The sequence below is a fragment of the Lonchura striata genome, chromosome 1 (genome assembly GCF_050655825.1).
Source record: "Lonchura striata isolate lonStrDom1 chromosome 1, ASM5065582v1, whole genome shotgun sequence".
Classification (NCBI taxonomy): domain Eukaryota; kingdom Metazoa; phylum Chordata; class Aves; order Passeriformes; family Estrildidae; genus Lonchura; species Lonchura striata.
The window spans coordinates 1,153,012-1,172,769 of NC_140703.1; the positions used below are offsets into that span (position 1 = coordinate 1,153,012).

Consider the following 19,758-nt stretch of genomic DNA (forward strand, 5'->3'; position numbering starts at 1 on the left):
CCCCCCTCCCACCCCCCACCCCCCCCTCCCACCCCCTCCCCCCCTCCCCAACCCCCCCGGGCCCCGGTCCGGAGGAGGGGGTCCCGGGGAGGGGCCGGGGCTGGAGGGGGGAAGGCCCCCCCCTCCACCCCGCCCCCCTCCCCCGGACCCCCTCCTCCGGAGGGGGCCCTTCCTATCCCCCCCCCCCCACCCTCCTCCCCCGGGACCCCCTCCTAATGAGGGGGCCCTTCCTAACCCCCCCACCCTCCTCCCCCCAGGACCCCCTCCCGACCCCCAGCCCGACCCCCAGTGTGATGTCGGGAAAGCCGCACCCCGGCAGTGTCGGGCCGTGTATTGGACTGCAATGGGGGGACCCGCAGAGCGGCTCCGGCCCCGTGTGGGGACCCCAGCGAGGGCGGGGGGCGCCGGCTCCGGCCCTCTGGGCTTTATTCTGCGGCGCCCCGAGCCCCGCGGCTGCGAGGAAAGAAGGAAAAAGGGACGGGAAGAGAGGAGGCAGAGCGGGGCATGCGGGAAGGTGGGGAGGGAGGTCGGGCTGCGGAGGAAAGCGGGCGGGGAAGGGAAAGGCCGGCAGGGGGAAAGAGGGACGGGACAAAGGAGGGAGAGAGGGGGAATGGAACGGAGCAGCGGGGCAGGGACAGGTGAGGGACGAGTGGGGGGCGTCGCGTTTGGGGGAGGAGGGAGAGTGGGTTTAGGGGATAAAAAACAGAAATATGGAGAAAACGAAGGAAGGGTAGATGGTGGGACGGGAGGCCGAAATGGGACGAGAAGGAAAAGGAGGAAGACAAAGAAGGGGAATAGGAGCAGAAGGAAGGAAGAGTAGAAGGGGGCACAAAAGGGGAGCGAAAGCAGTCGGCTTTGGGGAGGACAGGAAAACGGGGGAAAGGCAGGGAAAGAAGGGGAATGGGAGCAGGAGGAAGGAAGAGTAAACGGGGGGAAGGAGAGACGGGCGAAGCTGCGGAGCCCGCACAGAACCCACCACCCGCACCGCGCTCCGAGTGAGCAAATGGCGGCTGCAGCGATTCCCGGCACTTAAATAACCTCGGCCCCACCCCACGCAGGTGCCCCGCGGTCCCGCGCACCTGAGCCAGCGCCGGCCCCGCCCCTGAGGCTCCGGCCCGGCCCCGCCCCTGAGGCTCCGGCCCGCCCGGGATGGAGGCGGGGCCATCGCTCCCGGCCCGCCGGGATGGGCCCGGGGCTGCCGCTTCGGCTCCCGGCGGTGCCGCCTCTGCCCCGGCGGGCGGGTCGGGGTCTCTCTCGGGCCGGAGCACCGGGGCGGCGCCGGGGCCGAGCCGGCGGCGGCGGCGATTTCCCGGGGCTGACCGAGACCGGCCGGGGCGCGGGGACCCCCGTGCCGCCCCAGCACCCCCAAACCCCGCCGCTCCCCGCCGTGACAGGGAATTTTCTTTTTCCCGGTGCAGGCCGAGACATTTCTGTGAGAAAACTCAGAACTCAGGGGTACGGGGTCTGAGGGGAGAGAAGAGATTCTGGTATAAATCCAAAACGCGTTGTGAAAAACAACATGGAACGGCTCATTTGCTCTCCCAGCCCGGTTTCTGTGTGACCGTCTGTGATTCCAGCTGCTCCGCTGGCACTGGCAGCCTGCGGGGCTCTAAGGACTTGCCAAGTGCCCAGCACGACAGAAAAGAACGGGAGAACTCCCCGGCTCTGGCAGCGGAGCCTCTCGGCAGTGTCCCGAAAGCCCCGCAGTGCCAGCATCTCTGCATGGAAGCTGAGGGGCTCCAGCGCAGCCCCTCTGCAGCGTTCCTCTGCAGCTGGCACTGCCCAGCGCCCCTGACCAGGGTTTGGGGTCCCTGCACAGCCCCCGGCGCAGCCCCCTGGCTTCTTCCAGCTCCCTTCAGCCAGGATGATTTTCTCGGGGGTAGGAGCACCCAAAGCCAGCGGAACTGGCCTCAGCCACTTTCCGTGGGATCTCTCCTCTTCCTTCCTCACCAAATTCCCACTGTCAAAACCCAGCTTGAGGCACAGATCCCCATCCCCTCAATCTCTCCAAGGAATTGGGCTCGGATTTCCCAATCCAGCAGGGCAGAAATGCTCTTGTCCTTACTGTACATCCTAATTGCAGTAATGGCTCAAGAAATAATTGAAAGAAATTAAAGGAATGAAGAGAAATTAAATAAGAGCTGCCAGCTCCAACTAAGGGATGTTCAAACCCCTTACCAACAATTTGCTTTAATTAACCGACTCAAACAAAGTAATTAACACCACATTGATACAGTATGATTCTTTTTAATCGAGTTATAGATAAATCTTGCAGAATGTAAAAACCTTTGTAAATCCAGAAACTCTTTCAAGAGAGAGACAGGGCACAGCTGCAGAGAGTCTTGGGGAGTTCAGGGGAAAAACCCCAAAGTTTTCAGTGTTTAGCATCTCCCACCCTGTCGTCACTGACAGCAAACACGGCTTCAGCCTCAGGAAAACACGGAGAGTCAGGGATTTTACAGATCCTGGTCTCACCTCAGCCTCTCAGCAGGTAGTCTGCAGGGAGAGGGAAGAAAAAGGGTCAGAATGGACAGCCTACTTCCAGAAAATCATCACCATTCATAAAGCACTAAGCAGAGCTGTAAGAACTTCCCCAAAGGTTCATTTCCCTGCGGACTGAGGGCTCTCAGTTGAAGCACAGGCTGGACCTGCCAGGGACAGACTCCAGGAACCCCAGAAGTAAAAGCCACTGGGCCAATTCCATAAAACATTCCAAAATCAGGCTCCTAGGATGTGACCATCTCCTCTCTCACCTGGAGGTGGAAGCACAAGGAATGATCTTCCCTCCTGTGGGTTTTCTGGGATCTGCAGTGAACCGCAGGGGGAAGAAAACAAAGCCTGAATGTTTCGCACGACTGGAACAGAAAAGTGGGGAAAAGGGAGGCAGGGGCACTGCTGGGGTGATAACTGGGATCCAGCCTCTCCACACCAATGGAAGCAGAGACTGAGTGACAGAGCCTTTGGGACCACTTTGCTGGGATTCATAGGAAAACGGGTGAGTTTTATTTTGGCAGTAAAGCCAAGCTGCTTCTCACCTCATCAGCCGGGTACAGCAGCAGCACCCGCAGGAACCTGGCCAGGTGGCTCTGCCTGGCAGAGGGCTCCCCACTTCCTGGGAATTGTGTGCTACGGGGCTGTGCCACTGGCCATTAAAACAGTTCCCACCTGGCCCTTCACAAAGGCAAGGTGCTTTTTCCATACAGCAAATGGTTTTTGAATTAAGAAGGTAACACTGGTAATACTCAACTGGAGAAGAAAAAAGTGAGAGCTGTAAAATTTTCCTACGCCAGGCAAAAAAGAAAGCCAAATTAAAACCAAAACAAAAACTAACATAACAATGAAAAAAACAAACCATATCAAGCATGCTTCAAGAGAGTTTAAATCTGAATGAAGTAACTTACTTAGAAGCTTGAAAAGCTGCAATGCTGCAAAAATCTAATGCTGCAAAAAAAAAGGTGCCTTCCCATCCAAACCCATCTGGAATTCCACAATTCTGTGAACAGCTCCGGGCAGAAGGACTAGATTTCCATTGTGGTTCGAAAATGCTGCTGCAAGAACACGAAGAGAGATTTCATATACTGTTAAAGTGGCACAACCACATCAAAAATTACGTTTGGAGGTAAAGTGGCAACTCTGCAATTCCAGCTTCTGATACCAAGGACACACGGAGGGCTGAAACCTGGAGGCCCTTACATGACAGGATTTCTAGATTTCTAGAGTTACCCATCCCCAGTTTGCTGCTTAGGGTTAGAAAAGGTGGAATTCTGTTCTTAAGGGGTTACCACATACCATCAACGTGAGAGACGGGGATGCTGATATTTGATCAGAGTCCTGGAGCAGCCTGGAGCACGCTGGCTTCCCGAACCAGGTCTGCTGCCTTGTCCGTGTAGGGGTAGGGCTTTGTCCTCAGCCTCAGCAGGATCTGTCAGCAAAGGAGGAGAGAAAAGTAGAGTGCACCGGCTCCCAAGTGTGGGGTACCATGTGCTGCTAAGGAAGACCACGTGCTGAAAGTGGTTGGAAGCCGGGTGGGTTTTGGGAGGACAAATTCCATATTACTTCTGCAGGATTCTGTCTACAGTTCCTGCTCTACAAACCAAATACATCAAACGACAACAACAAACAAACAAAAAAACACCACATTAAATCAACAACAACAAAATAATTACTCCTACCTCAATAACCCCATACTGCCCCAAACCATTCCAAGGAGGGCGGCAGGAGGGGCTGGCAAAGGCAGGGCCCTGCCGGGCCCCCCTCGCCGCTGCCATCCTTCTCCAGCGCCGCCGCTGAGCCGCCTTCAGCCCAAAACCCACCCAAAAATACCCCAAAATCGTCCTAAATGCCCCCAAAAAACCCACCCAAAAATACCCAAACCTTCCTAAAAAGATCCAAAAAACTCACCATAAAATGCCCCAAAACCAGCCCAAAACCCTCCCAAAAATATCCCAAAAAATCCACCCAAAAATACCCTAAAACCCACCAAAGAATACCCCAAAGCCCTCCCGAGAATACCCGAAAACCCTGCCCATAAACACCCTGAAACCCCAAATTAACCACTCTGAACCCCAAAATATCCCTGAGCTCCCCATACCCCAAATTTTCCTCCCCAACCCAAAAATTCCCCCCCGACCCCCAAAATTCACTTCTGGGTCTCGTCCTCGGGGGCCGGCGGCTGCCGGGGCCCCCCCAGGCCCGCGGGCGGCGCCCCCAAACCCGGGGGGAGTTCGGGGTCCGAGTCGGGGTCGTCCTCATGAGCCACCAACCTGGGGACCCAAAAACCGGGGGGAACCCCGAATCGGGGGGGGACCCAAAATTGGAGGGGGTCCTGGGGGGTTCTGGAAGGTTTTTGGGGCATCCCAGGAGGACTTTTGGGGTCTCAGGGGGTTTTGGGGGTCCCAGGAGGAATTTCAGGGGTCCTAAAGGGAAATTTGGAGGTCACAGGGGGAGTTTTGGGGTCCCAAAGAGAATTTTGGGCGTCCCAGGGAGGGTTTTGGAGTCCTGGGGAGAATTTTGGAGGTTTCAGGGGGTTTTTGGGAGGAATTTTGGGGGTCCTGGGGGGGGGAGGGGGTTGGGGTCCTGAAGGGAATTTTGGGGGTCTCAGGGGGTTTTTGAGGGTCCCAGGGGGATTTTTGGGGCTTCTGAAGGGAATTTTTGGGTTCCCGAGGCTGTTTTTGGTGATCCCGGGGCTGTTTTGGGGGGATCCCGCCGGGTATTTTTGGGGGTGCCGGGAGTGTTCTTGGGGTCCCCCCTCACCAGTCCATGGCCGGCTCCACTCCCCGGTTCCCGGTCAGCGCCAGCGCCTTCGCCCTGCGGGACCGGGGGGCTCCCGGTTATTTTTGGGGGGTCCCAGAGGGTTCTGAGGGGTCCCGGGGGGTTTTTTGGGGGTCCCGGTGGAGTTTTGGGGGTCCCGAGGGCTCCGGGGCCTGTCCGTGTGTCCCGCCCCCGCCATAATCCCATTCCCGGTGCCGGTGCCGGGTCCCCTCCGGCTGCTCCCGCCCGCCCTCCCCCGCTGTCCCCCCGGTGCCGCCGCCCTCAGCGCGCCGGGCCCCGAATCCCACCTCCAGCAGCGCCTCCAGAGCCGCCCGAGCCCGGTCCCACCGCCCGCCGCCATCACGGCGGCGCCGGGCTCGCGACACGTGCGGGACGGCGGCCGGCGAGGGACAGAAAGGCACAAAGCGTTCCGGTACGGACGGCGGCCGGAACGGGACAGAAAGCCTCCCTCGCCGCTGCCATCCTAATCCGGCGCCGCCGCGGAGCCGCCTCCAGCCCTCCCCTCACTCACAGACATCGCCCCGCTCGCCGCTCGCTGCCGCCCCTCGCCCCTCCCGCCGGTTTTGCCGGGCGCTGGCTGGGGGGCTGCAGTACCGCCCTGTGCCCACAAGGCGGCAGCACTTTTCAAGCGAGTCCGCGCCAAGCCACTCGCAAGAGGGAGGCCGCGGGCGGCCGGGCTGCAGTACCGCCCTTTGTCCACAAGGCGGCAGCACGTTTCAAGCGAGTCCGCGCCAAGCCACTCCCAAGAGGGCGGCCGTGGGTGGTGGGGCCACAGTACCGCCCTGTGTCCACAAAGCGGCAGCACTTTTCAAGCGAGTCCGCGCCAAGCCACTCCCAAGAGGGCGGCGGGGCCGCAGTACTGCCCTGTGTTCACAAGGCGGCAGCACTTTTCAAGCGAGTCTGCGCCAAGCCACTCGCAAGAGGGCGGCCGGGCTGCAGTACCGCCCTTTGTCCACAAGGCGGCAGCACTTTTCAAGCGAGTCCGTGCCTAGCCGCTCCCAAGAAGGCAGCCGGGCTGCAGTACCGCCCTGTGCCCACAAGGCGGCAGCACTTTTCAAGCGAGTCCGCGCCAAGCCACTCGGTGGTTTTGCCGGGCACTGGCTGGGGGGCTGCAGTACCGCTCTCTGCCCACACGGCGGCAGCACCGCGCCGTCCCCGCCGGCACGGCCTCGGCAGCGAACGCCCCAAAGCGTCCGCGCGGGAAAGAACGGAACAAAAAGCCTGCCTGCGACCCGACAGGAACCGAAAGAAAAAAGCTTTCCTCCTAAACTGCATTTCAACAAGGCTTGGTTTTATATTTTTCAGATTTATACTCACAGTCGGATTGGTAATGGATATTGATGGAAAATTATATTTTCATAATTTCTTACATTTATTCCTATTATATTTTATTTCAGATTTTTATACGTATCTTAATAGGTATCAGTAGAAGTCAGGGGAGGGTGTGTGGCTGGGGGCGAGGCCAGGGGAGGGGGTAAGGACGGGGTGGGGGTTAGGGGGTGGGGTCAGCATTGGGGGCGTGGTTAGGGGCGGGGTCAGGGTGTGGGGGAGGGGGTGGAGGGTGGGTCAGGGAAGGGGTTAGGGTAGAGGGAGGATTCAGGGTGGGGGTGTGGCTACCAGACAGACCCCTCCCCTACCCAAAAAGATTGTCAGGCGCAGCAGTAGAAAATTTGATGCTACCAGGGAGTAAAAATTTTTATTTTTACTTTGATGCTCCCAGGGAGTAGAAATTTTTATTTTTAAAGTTGTTTTCTTTTTTTACTTCCTCGGAGCACAGTATTTTCTACTCCTGCTTTTTTATTCTAAGTACAGAAAGGAAAAAAAAGAGAGAAAGAGAAGGAGACAGTGAGAAGAAGAGGAGATAGTGATAAGGAGAGAGAGAGGGAGAAGAAGAAAAGGAGAGAGCAGGAAGAGGAGAGAGTAAGGAAAAAGAGAGATGAGGAAGACAAGAGAGTGAGAAGAAAAAGAGGAGAGAGGAGGAAGAGGAGTGAGAAGAAAGGGAGAGAGATGAAGAAGAGTGTGAGAAGGACAGGAGAGAGCAAGAAGAAGAGGAAAGCGTGAGAGGAAGAAGAGAGTGTGAGAAGGAAAGGAGAGAGTGACAAGAGGAAGAGAGAGGAGGAAGAGGAGTAAGTGAGAGGAAGAAGAGGAGAGAGGAGGAAGATGAGAGAGAGGAGAGAGTGAGAAGGAGAGAGTGAGATGAAGAGGAGAGAGTGAGAAGCGGAGAGAGTGGGAGGAAGAAGTGAGAAGAAGAAGAAAGGAGGAAGAAGAGAGAGGAGGAAGAGGAGAAAGTGAGAGGAAGAAGAGGAGACGGAGAGGAGGAAGAGGAGAGAGAAGAAGAATAGGAGAGAGGAGGAAGAGCAGCGAGTGTGAAGGAGGAGAGAAGAGGAAGAGGAAAGAGAGAGAAGGAAAGGAGAGAGTGAGATGAAGAGAGTGTGAGAAGAAGAGGACAGAGTGAGAAGAGAGAGTGAGAAGAGGAGAGAGGAGAAAGAGGAGAGAGTGAGAAGAAAAGGAGAGATGAAGAGAGTGTGAGAAGAAGAAGAGAGGAGAGAGTGACAAGAGGAAGAGAGGAGGAAGAGGAGTAAGTGAGAGGAAGAAAAGGAGAGAGAGAGGAGGAAGATAAGAGAGAGAAGGAGAGTGAGAAGAAGAGGAGAGAGGAGGAAGAGGAGAGAGAAGGAAGAGGAGAGAGGAGGAAGAGGAGAGAGGAGGAAGAGGAGAGAGGAGGAAGAGGAGAGAAGAGGAGAAAAGGAGAGAGAGAGATGAAGAAGAGAGTGTGAGAAGAGGAGAGAGTGAGAAGAAGAGGAGAAAGTGAGAAGAAGAGAGAGAAGGAAGAAGTGAGAGGAGGAAGAGGAGAAAGTGAGGAGAGGAGGAAGAGAAGAGACTGAGAAGGAGAAAGATGAAGAAGAGAGTGAGAAGAAGAGGAGAGCGTGAGAAGAAGAAAAGAGAGTGAGAACAAGAAGAGGAGAGGAAGAGGAGAAAGTGAGAAAAGGAGAGAGGAGGAAGAGGAGCAAGTGAGAAGGAGAGAGTGAGATGAAAAGGAGAGTGTGAGAAGAAGAGAGAGTGAGATGAAGAAGAGGAGAGTGAGAGGAGAGAGTAAGATGAAGAGGAGAGAGTCAGAGGAAGAAGAAAGAGGAGGAAGAAGAGAAAGTGAGAAGAAGAGGAGAGGAAAAGGAGAGAGAGAGGAGGAAAAGGAGAGAGAGAAGAAAAGGAGAGAGGTGAGAAGTGGAGAGAGTGAGGAAGAAGAAGAGAGAGGAAGAAGAGGAGAAAGTGAGGAGAAAGGAGGAAGAGGACAGAGTGAGAAGAAAAGGAGAGAGTGAGATGAAGAAGAGGAGAGGGTGAGAAGAATAAGAGGAGAGAGTGAGAGGAAGAAGAGGAGAGAGGAGGAAGAGGACAGAGTGAGGAGAAAAGGAGAGAGAGATGAAGAGAGTGTGAGGAGAGAGTGTGAGGAGAGAGTGTGAGAAGAGGACAGAGTGAGAAGAAGAGAGAAGAAGAAGAGGAGAGAGGAAGAAGAGGAGAGGAGGAAGAGGAGAAAGTGAGGAGAGAGGAGGAAGAGGAGCGAGTGAGAAGGAGAGAGTGAGATGAAGAAAAGGAGAGTGTGAGAAGAAGAGGAGAGTGAAAGGAGAGAGTAAGAAGAAGAGGAGAGTGTCAGAGGAAGAAGAAAGAGGAGGAAGAGGAGAAAGTGAGAAGAGGAGAGGAGGAAGAGGAGTGAGAAGAAAAGGAGAGAGCGAGAAGAAGAGGAGAGAGAGTGAGAAGAAGAGGAGAGAGGAGGAAGAGGAGTGAGGAGAGAGGAGGAAGAGGAGTGAGGAGAGAGGAGGAAGAGGAGTGAGGAGAAGAGGAGAGAGCGAGGAGAAGACGAGGATAGTGAGAGGAAGAAGAAGAGAGAAGAAGAGAGCAAGAAGAAAGAGTGAGAAGAAGAAAAGGAAGAGAGTAAGAAGAAAACAGAGCAAGAAAAATAAAAGAGAGATAAAAAGAAAAACCAAAAAAGTCAGATTGGAAAGAGAAAGGCAAAAGAAAGGAGGGGTAAAGAGAAAAAGAGTGAAAGACAAACAGAAAAGGAAGCACTTGAAATGAAAGAGAAAAGCAAATAGAGAGACAAGAAAAAGAAGAAATAGAGCTGAAAACCTACAGGAAAACAAATGGAGAGACTGAACACAAGGTAGGGTTCAAGAGAGAAAGAAATAAAGAGTTAGACAAAAAAGTTAAAGTTGGACAGAAAAGGAAAAAGGGTCAGAGACAAAGACAATGATAGCAAGTGTTAGAAAGACAAAGGCTGACAAAGGAAAAAAAAAGAAGAAAACATAGTGAAACCTAGATTGAAAGAGACAGACAAAGAGACATGGGGAAATACATGTAGAGGAATGGAAGAAAATAGGGTGAGAAGGAAATAGGGTTAGAGAAACATGGAGATGTGTTAGAAATGGAAACAAAGGAAAACACAGGCAGAGACAAAGAGTTACACATGGAAGGATAAAGTGAGTAATATACTAAGGAGGAAAGTAAGAGGCAAAGGGAGAAAAAGGGTGAAAATGATAGGACTCAACCACACCAAAGAAAGACAGGAGATGAATGGTGGGCAGGGCAGAGGGTAAGAGGCATCATTATTAGGGCTGATTAATCTTTATTCCTTTAATTTAAACTTCAGCAATACACAGGGAAACAATGCATACAAATGCAAGTACAGAGACAAATACAACAAAGAATACATCATACCTAGGCACACAAGTACAAGTCCAATTTACATACAGCAAAATACATCAAAAGACAGGAACAACTGCAAAGACAGAACAATATAATGTACTACAAGCCAAATACATATTGACACAATATAACCGTGTCTCCATTTCAGAAAAGTCCACAACGCTTTTATTGTTATGACGCACCCGGAACAAAAACGGCGCAAAACGCTCCGCCGACGTGCACGCCCCCTTCGCGTTACGCACAAACTCACATTCACGGCAACTCGCTCCGGAGACTCCCAAAAAATCCTCCTGCCTGATGAAAACCCCCCCCTGAAAGGCAAAGGCCATACACACAAGGTTGTATCTGCTCCACACACACACACAGCTGCAGACACAAGCACACACAAACTCTCACAGACAGACACAGACAGTCACACTCTCACACATTCTTCTGCTGACACGCTGGCTGCCACCCTTACGTGAAACGCTGCACTGAAGAATATGCTTAAACGCTTCTTCTGACCGCAGGACCTCCATGTCAAATGGTAGATTCCAGGAAATTCTGTAGGGACCCGGGGACCTACGAGACAAGGGGAGGCGGTCAGTGACTGACTATCTGAGAGCTAGGAGCTATACCAACTCTGGGCCCATCAGTGTTGTACCCCAAACCCCGTAGAGAACAGATGAACGGCAAAGCTTTATAACTGCTCTACCTGAGCGTGACTACTTGCCCAGTCAAGGCAGCTCCGATCATAATTGCCACAACAGAGGTGCATACAACATAAGGCAACGTAGGTACATACAGTATAAGCACAAACAACATAAGGCAACGTAGGTACGTACAGTATAAGCACAAACAACATAAGCCAACGTAGGTACATACAGTATAAGCACAAACAACATAAGCCAACGTAGGTACATACAGTGTAAGCACAAACAATATAAGCTAACATAGGTAGGCGCAACATACGCACATACAATAGAAGCAGACACAGGTAGGTGCATCATAAGTGCATACAACGTAAGCTGACAGAGATACAAGATAAGTGAGGACTTGATATAATTCTCCAGAAGACTAATTTTTGAGCCCTATATCCTTTGAGAAGGCAGATGCTACGGAACTACTGTGGTCAGGTGATGAGGGGCTAATAAGCTCCGTACGGAAGTCCATGAGAAGGGCTACCAAAACTGAGAATGAAGACGGATGAGAACATCTCGTGTACATCGTCCGGACCCAAAAAGTAAATATGTAAAAATGCCAGAATAATTGATATCCGGGAAGGTACGTGAGCAAAATATGGCCGATACGGCACAAAATGATGTTGCTAAAGCATGGAGATGTAACAAAGGCCTATGACACAGACAACGTGACACGGACACAAGTGGAAACTGCCTGGCAATTTCACCTTATGGACCCAAGATTCCTAGCCCAAGATGAGCCATGGGCTGATGATGCCAAAGAAAAGAAAGCCCTAGGGCAGTAGCACTTGATGATGACATGCAACTCCTTTCAAGATGTTAGTGCCAAAGCACTTAAGAGGAAGCCTAAGAAGCTCAGTAGGCCTAGAGAAGGAAGAAATGACTACAGGGTGACTGTAGCTATAGCTCCAGACATGAAGGCGGGCTCCTATGGTGAAAAGATCCACGACAACGTCAAGAGTCAAAGAAGGCCGCCGATGCGAACGTCACGAGAACGCGGAGAGGGATCGGAACTGCCCTGCCCGGCGAAGACTCTGGGGGGGCTGAGGAGAAACCCTCTCCCTTTGCTCCCGAGGGGCCCGTCCCACTATGGGCCTATTCTCCAAGCTAACATCAAATAGCCCCCTGTGATAGTAAAGGTTTTCCCCCCATCTCCCACCTACTGGCCCCAGCACTTGGCTTTTGCAAGACAACCGGATGGAATCCAATGTCAGTTGGATGTGGACGGCGAGACGTTCTCTGCATCAGCTTCGGTGCTGCCGTTTCCAAACTTCAGCTACGCTCCTCCTCAGGGTACCTAAGACAAAACAGAAAATGCAACTAGTGCCCACGAAAAGAGGAATCCCCGAAACTCCGACACACCGCTGCCCCGGCTCACCTGAAGTCTCAATTTGACTCCACAAGCTGCCTGGAGGATACCTGAAAAACAAAAAGGTACACACTTAGCATGCTGCTGCATAAGGGTCACCTGTGAGTCACTGTGCCAAAATGCCAACTCACCTGCTCGCCTCTGTTCCTTCACACAGCTAGGGCAGCGACAGCACCTGCAAAAAAACAAAGCAAAACAACCCACACTGAGATACTGTGAAAACAACATCCCCCTGACCTGAAAAGCACACCCACCCAGACCTTACGCTTGCACCCACCTGGCCTTGGACATCCAGACATCTGGACCAGGGACATCTTGCAAGATGACTGCCTAAAATAAAACAAAGTAACCAAGAGTGGATGCTTAGAATTGCACCAAAACCTGAAACCTGAGCAAGAACAACTCCTTCTGTCCACTGCTCACCTGGCACACAGGGCCTTGACTGCTGCTATCTGCCTTGACCTCCTAAAAATAAAGGCAAAGAACACTGCTGTAACATGGTCACTATTTAGGCTTCCCCTGAAAATGCAAACAATGACTGACCCGATCATGGGAAAACCCTCACCCAGGACTGGGGCTCTCTGCCACTGATCTGAACTGTCTGCATCTGAAAGGAAGTTAGGACTAGTGTCAAATGGCTGCAGGACAACTTAACAGCACCAAACATGTTATGTCAATCTCCTGATACAATCTAGAGCCCAACTACACCCTGCAAATTACAAATTTCAAGTCCCCAGGACTTGTGCTATTACAGGCTATGCAGCAGGGCAGAGCAGCTGTGGGACAAATACGTGCAGACACCCGTGACACAGGACAGGGAGAGAGAGCTTTTGAGGAGAAGAAAGGACCGAGAGACCCAAAGAACACAGAGTGCACCAGAGACAAGCGACAGGACACACACCGGAACTGCTCTGCCCTGAGCACCTCAGCACTGTGATCAAAACAGACACTTTCCCTTTAGCTGGTCTAAGGGGACACTTCTTGCACATCCCTGCCCCCAAAGCTGATTCAAAAGGCCCTCCCAGCACCCCACTTTCACCCCCTCTGTGGGCCTTAGCCCTCCACTTATCTCTCTGGCATCTGGGGATGAGAATCCACGTCGCGTGGCAATGGAGGCTGCCTCGCCTGCGGGGAATGTCCTATGGTCACCGGGCTGTGGTCCCGTGCTCAGCTACAATCGAGAACACCAAACATCACTGCACGATCTCAGCCGCACAGCAGCCACAACCCAGCAATTCTGCTGCTCACCATTATTCTCCTGAGAACGCCGGGCAAATAATCCACTTTGCTGTGTTGTGCCAAAAACACGCCCGGCCCTTAACAGGGAGAGACCCTGTCAGGCACCGCCTCAGAGAAGAACCGAGCTGTACTGGGGGGACACACCCAGCCAACGTGTACAAGTTAAACAGAATTTTCTCTCAGAACTGGGACTTTCAGCACCCCCCAGGTGCTACTCGACTGCCACAGACACACAGAGGGCTTCGTGAGGTGCTCTGGGGTTGGCCAGTCCTGCTCCAAGCTCTGCTGATGCCCCTGTGGTTTTAACGCTGTCCTCAAGGAGGTGGTAGAACCTCACAGTATTTGCCCCTGGAGCTTAATTTCTGAAGTTTTCCTTGGGAAACGCACCCACTTCCTACTTACCAATGCAGTCCCCTCTCCTGCTCTCGGGAAGAGCTGCCCACAGGCATGGGAACCACCTCTCCTCTCCTCTGCCCTTAAAACGCTGTGTTACTGAGGCCAACTACTTCCAGGCCAAGACTGTCCATGCAGGGACAGTGTCCCTTCTCTTTAGGGTCAGGGAAAAAGGGCAGAAGCACCCACAGAGATTCACTGCCCCTCTTGAGCACAAAGCACCGTGAATCTGCACTGCCTTCCGCTTGCAGGGAAGATAATAAAATGCCTCAAGGTAAAAAATTATAAATGATAAAAAATTATTACAAGAGGGCAGAAATTATGCTACTTTCACTCCACTGCTGGAAATGACACAAAAAACATAAAAAAAACCCCTGTACCTGTTCTGTTTTCAGACTGAAGCAACAGCATATTCCTGGCTGCTAAAGCAGCAGGGACAACAGCACTGAAGGGAAATGTTTGGATAATCAGGTCTTCATTTAAAGAGAACCCAATTTCTTCATCTAAGCCATCACTGCCATCCATCAGAACAGCCAGCATATCCACGACATCTAATAAGTGAAGGAAAAAATGTAAGCAGAGGATCCAGACTGACTGGAAAAACAACAGAGGTAGAATGCAACATTCCAGGAACACAAGGGATCCTTTTTTGGAAAGTACCCAAAAAAAAAAACAACCCCAGAAAAACCCCCAAAGGCACATTTGCCAGGCAATACAATGTTAAGGGCAGCACAAAAATCACAGCTGTACTTCACTCTGCCTTTCAAAGCTGCTGTCCAGCACAGGTTGCCCAGAGAAGCTGTGGCTACCCCCGGATCCCTGGAAGTGTCCAAGGCCAGGCTGGAAAGGGCTTAGAGCACCCTGGCATGGTGGAAGGTGTCCCTGCCCATGGCAGGTGGTGGAACAGGACGAGCTTTAAAAAAAGGTGCCTTCCCATCCAAACCCTTCTGGGATTCCACAATTCTGTGAACAGCTCTGGGCAGAAGGGCTAGATTTCCTTTGTAGTTCAAAAATGCTGCTGCAAGAACACGAAGAGAGATTTCATATACTGTTAAAGTGGCACAACCACATCAAAAATTACGTTTGGAGGTAAAGTGGCAACTCTGCAATTCCAGCTTCTGATACCAAGGACACACGGAGGGCTGAAACCTGGAGGTCCTTACATGACAGGATTTCTAGATTTCTAGAGTTACCCATCCCCAGTTTGCTGCTTAGGGTTAGAAAAGGTGGAATTCTGTTCTTAAGGGGTTACCACATACCATCAACGTGAGAGACGGGGATGCTGATGTTTGATCAGAGTCCTGGAGCAGCCTGGAGCACGCTGGCTTCCCGAACCAGGTCTGCTGCCTTGTCCGTGTAGGGGTAGGGCTTTGTCCTCAGCCTCAGCAGGATCTGTCAGCAAAGGAGGAGAGAAAAGTAAGTTAACCGGCTCCCAAGTGTGGGGAACCATGTGCTGCTAAGGAAGACCACGTGCTGAAAGTGGTTGGAAGCCGGGCGGGTTTTGGGAGGACAAATTCCATATTACTTCTGCAGGATTCTGTCTACAGTTCCTGCTCTACAAACCAAATACATCAAACGACAAAAACAAAAACCAACAAAAAAACACCAACAAAAATCGCCCACCTTAAATTAGTAACAACAAGATAAATGTTTCTACCTCAATAAACCCATAACGCCTCGAACCATTCCAGGGAGGGCGGCAGGAGGGGCGGGCAGAGCCAGGGCCCCGCTCCGCCGCCCCGGCGGCATTTTCCGGCACGCGGCCGCTCCCGGCGTCTGGAGAGGGGCGCGGGGCCGGGAAAGGCGGCGCAGCCCTGCTCCGATGCCGCTCGGCCGCGGCCCGGGAGCGCTGCGACCGCGCCTCCGCCGCCCGCCGGCACCGGCCCCGGCCGCCCTCGGCCCGCGGAGCCGCCTCCAGCCCTCCCCTCACTCACAGACACCGCCCCGCTCGCCGCTCGCTCCCGCCCCTCGCCCCTCCCGCCGCTTCGGCCGGGCTCCGGCTGGGGGGCTGCAGTACCGCCCTGTGCCCACAAGGCGGCAGCACTGCCGCCCGCCACGGCTGGGGGCCGCCGCTCGCCCGGAGTGGAGGCAGGCGGAAAAGAGCGGCGGCGATCGAGCCCCTTGGAAAGAAATCCTTAGACATAAATGGCCCAAAAAAACCCTCAGAGAAACTAAAAGACCCTGCCTCGAACCAAATAACGCCCCCTCCGGCCCAAAAGCCATTTCTTTTTAACCGATATATATTTGTACGTCGGTTTTGTTAATTTGTAGCTGTGGGGCAGGGAGGCGGTGGGACAGCACGGGAGGGGCCGGGACGGGCGCCCCGCGCGGCACGGCAGAGGCAGCGGCCGCGCCCGGGATGGCCGCCGCAGGAGCCGGGCAGAGAGACGCTTACGTCAGGAGTTACGTCAACAGGACCATAAATTTCTCTTCTTTCTTAGCTATAGAAATGTGGTTTTAAATGTTCTGTCATGGTTCTATTCTGAAAGCTTCCATGGGAGAGATGAAAGGTAAACTCATATAACAATCTGGCTAGAACATATTAGGTTAAGCTGAGCACTTACTTCACTATGTGGAGTATCATGATAAGCTTCCCAAAAGACTAATTTTCAACTGAGCTTTCATAGCAAATTAATGCAGTAGCAGTCCTCCTATAAATTATGAATCTGAAATTTACAATGTTTTTAAAAAGGGAGTATTTCCACATGCACAGGAAGACTGAATCTAAAATAACTGGGTTTCTTACCACCAGCTGCCTACCACCTTCCAGAAACCAGCTGGGGTTTTGGATCTGGACTAGCAGAAACATCACCAATCAGTTAAAGGAGTTTTGGCAGCAAATGCAGACCTCAAAACTCTTTATGCCTTGGAAAGCTTTTTGAGCATTTAACCACTACTTTGTCTTCTTCTGGAAATAATGTACACTTTGTTGGTGAAATCTTAACATCCTTCTCTCAGATTTCCCTGTTACCAGATTCAAGGGGAGGAAATGTCATTCTTTCATCCGTGGTGTGGAGTGGTGGAAGTAAGCCATTCCTGGGAATTGCCTACCTGATTTCTGGCACAGCAGCAACCCTGACAGGTTTTGTCATAACTGGCATCCACCTAAAGCTCAGGAAAAAGAAAACATACTTTCAGAGGTGGTAAGGTTCACGTGACTTTCTGAACAATGCTGGAAGTGTGCAGTGAACAAAGAAGGTGCAGCACAGACCTTTCGCTCTTTCCCCTGAGTTCTGGACCATTTTCAGTGTCAGGTTTGGTGAATGTAAGCAAACTGAGGGGCAGGGCTATTCCATCCTCTGAAACCAAATTTACCTGAGGTGCCATTCTCATTAATGTGCATGTAAGCCTAAATTTGTTTCCTAGGAAAGTTGTACTGAGATGAACTTCTAACAGCAGATAGCAGAGCAGATTAAAATTGCAATGGCAAAGAAATTATGTGGTACCAATGTCTGGCCAGAAGTCAGGGTCCATATTCATTTCTTACTCAGCCCATAATTCAGATAACATTTCTCTTAACTGGAATGGGGCTTTGGATGGGTAAAAAGTGAGGTGTAGATACAACAAAAAGCCTGAGTAGGTAGCACTTATTGCTAAAATCTGCTTGTGGGCCACGTACATGCATTTAATGGCTTGGGTTTTATATGCCTTTTTCAGCTATGCTGAAAAAGTCAGTTTACATCAGTGCATTCACTCGTTTGACACCTGATTTGTGGTTGAATACAGGGCATTTACTAGGAGTTCAGAGTTTGTTTAGACCAAATTTATCTAGCAGCTGAGAGCTGGAGGGCATCCAATCACTTATTTGCATTTTTTTTCAATTACGGTTCAATAGAAATCCTAAATAAAAAGCTCCTTTAATGCAAAATATTTTAGCAGAACCATGTACCTAATTTAACTATTAGGCCAAAATTGCACTGTTACCTACGCCATGTGAAAGTTCACATGGTCTTATATGACACAGAATGGGAATTTATTGTCAATAAAAAACAAAGCACCGGAAAATCCATCAATTTAAAGTGAACACTGCAGCTCATCAATTTTTATGTTTCATGTTCAGAATTTTACACATTACGAACTTATTTCTAGTTTCACAAAAAGAAGGAACAGCACTGAAGAATTTAGGTCAACCATACCATGGTAGGTGTGAATTTTTTAAAATGGTTTTTCTGTTGTAAAAGTGCAAGTGGAATAAAACCACTTTCAATTACTTTCATAAGTATTTTGTGTGCCTTGCCTCTCTCCTAAAAAGCCTTCTCACTAGCAGAAGAAAGAAATCACACCGTGGAATAGGAGAAGGGGACGTGGCACAGGGAGGCTGCAAGCCACTGTCAGTGCATCTGCTTTTGGGGGTTTGGCATCTGGTGGCCTGTGACAGATGGCCCCTGCTGAAGGGGTTTGCAGCACAGAAGGTGCAGTTTCCTTGGAGTTCTGCTTGGTAGCTGAGCCATGAGCAGCAGAAGGGGAGCTGCTCTAGCTCCCTAGTTCCTAGCCCAGCCTGGAGGACAGTCCTGCCCCACCAGTGCTTTTGACCAGGGAAGGTGCCTCTCCCCTCTGCTCTTCCTGCCCAGGGCCAGCCACCTCCTTCCTGAAGCTGTAGAAACAGGGGTCCTGGATTTCAGCCCTTGCACCTGGATCTGTCAGGAGCTGTGGAAGAACCCCACTCCTCACTGGGCTGGACAAGGCAGAGCATGAAGCAGTGCATGCATTGTGCTCGAGGTCATTAGTCTGAAAAGCTTTTAACAGAGGGGCATGCTCCTAAATCTTTTCAGTCCTTTTGAAAATGTAAGCCCATGCAGCTCTCTGGAAAGCCCTGATGGGATTTCCTGACAAAGCTGAACTTATTTCCTGGCTCCTATCAGACCATGGGAACTTCTTTATTTTTCTCTTTCTTTTTTATGTTTTTTTCTTTTAATTGTCTGAGAAACTGACTTTCAAGAAATAATAGGGGTGGTTAGCTCATGATGCAATTGTCACTGATTTCATTTTTTGGTGAAGTATCCGGTAAAAGAGTTAGTAAAAGGAGACTGAATAATGAGGTATGTATTTCAATGAGTCAGTGTCTACCAGGAAAAAACACCTAGAAAACACAGCCCAGCAAGTAGTGTTTGCCTATTACGTCCCAGAGGTTTTTGCAGGAACCTCTTCTCTTGAAATGTAGATTGTCTTCAAGCCCCTGTCTTCAAACAAGGCTTTCTGTTTTTCCAGAAGTTGTCTAAGTCTTTTGTTTATAAACCCAAAATCCCATTTTTCATCTTACCACAGCTTTAAACGTGCCTTACATCTTTCTGGTACCCTCTGACCAGTGTCCTTGGAAGCTGCTGCTTCAGCTCCAGCTGTTCCTGTTGTTAGCTCTGAGAAGCTCTGCAGTGACTGCCTGGTTCAGGATGGTGCTGCCCAGACCAGAGCAACAGGAATGTCAGGTCTGATTAATTCCTCCCAGCAGACAGAATCTGCCTTGCTCAAAAGGGTGGAAAATAAGTGTTACCCACCTCCTTAGGCTGCCTTTTGTGGCAGCGCTGCAGCCACGCCGTGGGTCTGCCCCGTGCCAGGGCTGGCACAATTGTACCTTCTCAAGAAAGTTTTGCACGTGTGCTCCTCAGTGCCCACACTGGGAATGCTTCTCTATCTCCCTGAAATGGTTGTTGAATTTGTTTATGCTTCTGCTGCTGCCTTGTTCCTCTTCGTGCAGGGCTGGAACAGAAGTGAGAGGCTGAGCTGAAGGTTAGGCTGGGCCTAACCTAACAGAAAGATGGTAAAAGCCATCATTAACTGCTCCTCATTTTGCCATGTCTCAGGTCTAATCTTCTGATATTTAAACATTAATATAAGCAGGAGTCCTTCAGCCAGTTCCTGTGCAATACTGTCATTACACGTGCAGAAAAATTGTTTCCTTTCCCAAGGTACCAGAGACAGCCTTGGTATGAACTACTGGCTATGCAGAAGTTTCTGACTAAATTTATAGTCAAATTTAGTTTCAAATAGTTTCAAATTTATATCCCTTTTTATATCAGAATTTGGCTACTGATCATGTGGTTTCAAAAAAGTGATAGTTCTGCATCTCCCCAAGTTGAGCCACACTGCATTTGATTACATTATCAACAATTGTTT

The 19,758-nt window shown here is 51.2% G+C and overlaps 2 protein-coding genes and 1 long non-coding RNA gene across 12 annotated transcripts in view; all 3 read right to left on the minus strand.

The window, feature by feature from the left end:
- Positions 1 to 2,231: 2,231 nt before the first annotated feature.
- Positions 2,232 to 4,771, minus strand: LOC146768557 (uncharacterized). 3 transcript variants are annotated; one of them, XR_014952862.1, is made up of 4 exons: positions 4,644 to 4,771; positions 3,790 to 3,922; positions 2,754 to 3,548; positions 2,232 to 2,496 (listed from the first exon to the last, which is right to left on the minus strand). It is a non-coding gene; the product is annotated as an uncharacterized LOC146768557 (long non-coding RNA). The 3 variants fall into 3 exon arrangements; XR_014952857.1 differs by having other exon boundaries at positions 3,790 to 4,708; XR_014952853.1 differs by lacking the exons at positions 3,790 to 3,922; positions 4,644 to 4,771 and having other exon boundaries at positions 2,754 to 3,775.
- A 4,340-nt stretch (positions 4,772 to 9,111) lies between these two features.
- On the minus strand, positions 9,112 to 15,647 carry LOC144248483 (uncharacterized). Of its 4 annotated transcripts, XM_085571236.1 has the most exons (11): positions 15,305 to 15,647; positions 14,907 to 15,039; positions 14,028 to 14,198; positions 13,081 to 13,186; positions 12,581 to 12,622; positions 12,439 to 12,480; positions 12,293 to 12,345; positions 12,147 to 12,190; positions 12,025 to 12,065; positions 11,806 to 11,943; positions 9,112 to 10,527 (listed from the first exon to the last, which is right to left on the minus strand). In XM_085571236.1, the coding sequence occupies exons 5-10, from the start codon at positions 12,620 to 12,622 to the stop codon at positions 11,935 to 11,937; spliced, it is 231 nt and encodes a 76-aa protein (XP_085427362.1). In that variant the 5' UTR covers positions 13,081 to 13,186; positions 14,028 to 14,198; positions 14,907 to 15,039; positions 15,305 to 15,647; the 3' UTR covers positions 9,112 to 10,527; positions 11,806 to 11,934. The 4 variants fall into 4 exon arrangements, with proteins under 4 accessions (XP_085427362.1, XP_085426961.1, XP_085426485.1 ...); XM_085570835.1 differs by lacking the exons at positions 13,081 to 13,186; positions 14,028 to 14,198; positions 14,907 to 15,039; positions 15,305 to 15,647 and having other exon boundaries at positions 11,810 to 11,943; positions 12,581 to 12,712; XM_085570359.1 differs by lacking the exons at positions 13,081 to 13,186; positions 14,028 to 14,198; positions 14,907 to 15,039; positions 15,305 to 15,647 and having other exon boundaries at positions 12,581 to 12,712.
- A 1,014-nt stretch (positions 15,648 to 16,661) lies between these two features.
- The window catches only part of DCBLD2 (discoidin, CUB and LCCL domain containing 2), a 46,432-nt gene continuing 43,335 nt past the window's right edge, over positions 16,662 to 19,758 (minus strand). For 2 of the 5 annotated variants that reach the window (XM_085562289.1, XM_085564373.1), the window contains one exon: positions 18,566 to 19,360. In XM_085562289.1, the coding sequence (XP_085418415.1) occupies positions 19,247 to 19,360 (114 nt within the window). In that variant the 3' untranslated portion in view covers positions 18,566 to 19,246. Of the gene's footprint in view, positions 16,753 to 18,565; positions 19,361 to 19,758 lie in introns of those variants that run through there. The other 3 variants (XR_014950446.1, XR_002466802.4, XR_014950379.1) reach the window with 3 other exon arrangements.